General features: G+C 46.6%; 1 protein-coding gene across 1 annotated transcript in view; it reads left to right on the forward strand.

Moving 5' to 3' along the window:
* fastk (Fas-activated serine/threonine kinase) overlaps positions 1–2,948 on the forward strand; it is a 19,465-nt gene extending 16,517 nt beyond the window's left edge. Inside the window, exons 10-11 of the mRNA XM_078245143.1 lie at positions 607–721; positions 1,262–2,948. Of these exons, the coding sequence (XP_078101269.1) occupies positions 607–721; positions 1,262–1,348 (202 nt within the window). The 3' untranslated portion in view covers positions 1,349–2,948. The remainder of the gene's footprint in view (positions 1–606; positions 722–1,261) is intronic.
* Positions 2,949–3,343: the final 395 nt, after the last annotated feature.

The raw sequence follows: 3,343 nt of genomic DNA on the forward strand, positions 1-3,343 counted from the left end.
TCTATCCTTAGTACACCTGGGGGGTCAAACTCTATCCTTAGTACACCTGAGAGGGGTCAAACTCTATCCTTAGTACACCTGAGAGGGGTCAAACTCTATCCTTAGTACACCTGAGAGGGGTCAAACTCTATCCTTAGTACACCTGAGGGGTCAAACTCTATCCTTAGTACACCTGAGGGGGGTCAAACTCTATCCTTAGTACACCTGAGGGGGGTCAAACTCTATCCTTAGTACACCTGGGGGGTCAAACTCTATCCTTAGTACACCTGAGGGGTCAAACTCTATCCTTAGTACACCTGAGGGGGGTCAAACTCTATCCTTAGTACACCTGAGGGGGGGTCAAACTCTATCCTTAGTACACCTGAGGGGTCAAACTCTATCCTTAGTACACCTGAGGGGTCAAACTCTATCCTTAGTACACCTGAGGGGGGTCAAACTCTATCCTTAGTACACCTGAGGGGTCAAACTCTATCCTTAGTACACCTGAGGGGGGTCAAACTCTATCCTTAGTACACCTGGGGGGTCAAACACCCATCTGCATCTGCCTCCATGTGTCCAGCGTGCTACGTGAACAGAGTGGTTGACTTGCTGTGTGTGTCTCTGCAGGCTCATCATGTCCGTCAACGATAAGTGGCATTACTGCCACAACTCTGAGGTTCTGGTCGGCTCTCGGGCCATGAGGGACCGACACCTGAGGCTGCTGGGATACATCATCCTGCAGGTCACTTACACACACACACACACACACACACACAGAGACACACACACACACACACACACAGAGACACACACACACACGTCACGCACACACTACGCACACACACACACACACACACACACACACACACAGAGACAGAGCAGGCACACACACACACAGACACACAGAGACAGGCAGGCAGACACACACACACACACACACACACACACACACACAGAGACACACACACACACACACAGGCAGACACACACACACACACACACACATACACACACAGACACACACACAGACACACACACACACACACACAGACACACACACACACACACACACACAGACACACACACAGACACACACACAGACACACACAGACACACACACAGACACACAGGGACACACACACACACACAGAGACACACACACAGGCAGGCAGACACACAGGGACACACAGACACACAGGGACACACACACACAGACAGACACACAGTCTTTGTGCTAAGCTAGGCTAACAGTTTGCCCCTGTTGTTTCTTGTCCCCTCTCAGCTGCCGTACCACGAGCTGGAGAAGCTGAACGGCATCGAGGAGGTGAAGCAGTACCTGCACAAGAAGCTGCTGGACGTCCCGCTATGACGCTCTCTCTCTCTCTGTGTGTGTGTGTGTGTGTGTGTGTGTGTGTGTGTGTGTGTGTGTGTGTGTGTGTGTGGGAGAGAGAGTCAGAGGCGACACCTGTTACAGATTTCAGCTGCAACCAACGATTATTTTATCCAATGATCTGCTCAGAATTCTGTCCTTTTTTAATCAGTGAGTCTTTAAGGCTCTCATGGTCGGCCCAGCTGACAGGAAACTGAACTGGTGGTCGGACACAAAAAGACTCCATTAACATTTTATAAGCCAGTGAACGGATATATCAATCAGAGTCGTTGCAGCTGCTCTGAGTGAACAGCAGTAATGTGCAGGTGGACTCAGACTCCCATGAGGCTTTGCAGCTTTTTAAAGGACCATCCCGCTGCTTTCTGACCATTTTCCAAACCATCAGCCACCAACCAAACTCTGTTCATTTTTCAGTGTATTTAAAGAAACAACGTTATATTTATTCATCTGTTTTTCTGTTCCATGTTGTTGTCTGTGGTCGTGATGATGCCAGCTGTGTATTTCTGGTGGAAAATATGACTTTTTATTAATTCAGATCTAGTTTAGTTTTTGCCCCAAAACAGTAACATTTTGTCTGAAGCTACATCGTTATCATCCTTGTTCAACATGTGTGTTTTTCAACAATTGTTGATTTTTGTTGTTCAAGAACTTTAAATCAGGAGATCTGTTGTCCAAAACTTAAATAATTAGTTAATATGGGTGTTGCGTCAAGTTAAAGGCTAATTTGGGTATTTTTCAACAATGCATTGGTGTCCAAGTGACTGTTATAAACAGAAATCCTTGGTCCAGTATTTAACGAGACCGTTGAACCAGACTCCATGTAAATAATCAGGACTTTTAGCGTGTATAGAGCCAGCATATCTCCACCAGACTCCATGTAAATAATCAGGACTTTGAAATATGCTGGCTCTATACACGCTAAAAATCCTGATTATTTACATGGAGTCTGGTGGGTTTGGTGATGGTGATTTCGGGGCTGTTTCATGTTAAACTAAAAGGATCTTCCTCTTTAACTAAAAGGTCTATCTCTGTAGGGATCCATCCCATAATGTTGTCAGACTCTTACAATAATAATCTGAGTCTGTCAGCAGCAACAACAGAACTCTTAGTGACTCTAACTGATTGGTTAGTTTTGGAACATGGTCAGCAGACTGGTCCTTTAACGAGATCTGATTGGTCGCTGTGTGAATGAACAAACATATCTGTTTTTTGGGAAAGGTGGGCGGGGGGGTGGAGGGGTGTTGCCCCTTTTTATATAATGTTTGGTAACCATGGTAACGATGCATGTGTGGGACTGTTTTTTTCGGGGCGTCACTGTTTTATAACATCAGACGATGAAGCAGGTGAAAGCAGGCGCTGATGGGTAATGTAGTTCTGAGTGTTAGTGCACACACACACACACACACACACACACACGCTGTGGGGGGGGGGAGGAGGGGGAGTTACCATGGTAACGTGGTGAGCGTGCCAAAGGTCAGATTATTTATTTGTGTACCGGGCGACGGATGTTTGAGGGGAAGAAGCTTGTTTATATTCTATAAATCTATTAACTCAAATGTCTATAAAAGCTGAAAGTCAACTCGTCTCCGTGTCGTGTTTTATTCAGCGTCATGGTCACTGTCGTCATGGCGACAGACCGCCCTGTCTTCCAACACTTCCCAATATGGGACATGAGCAAAAAACTAAAAAAAACAAAAAAAAAAACCAAAACAAAGAACACGTTCAAATAAGAGTCCCAGGGATGGTTTCTGAAGCCTCATGATTGACAGCTGGGAGGGACTCCTGATTGGCTCGGCGGGTGTGGGGGCGGGACTTGGATCCTGCCAGCGTTGGATAACAGCAGAACACAGTGTAGATGGCTGACTTAGGTCATCTAATGTCAGAGTCTGGAACTACAGCCGTTAAGCTCTCGCTCAGTCCTTAATGCTGCTCTGGAGCACAAGCCCCCCCCAGGGGGTCACTAGACCTAGAGCC

The sequence above is a fragment of the Sander vitreus genome, unplaced genomic scaffold (assembly GCF_031162955.1).
Source record: "Sander vitreus isolate 19-12246 unplaced genomic scaffold, sanVit1 ctg392_0, whole genome shotgun sequence".
Taxonomy (NCBI): Eukaryota; Metazoa; Chordata; class Actinopteri; order Perciformes; family Percidae; genus Sander; species Sander vitreus.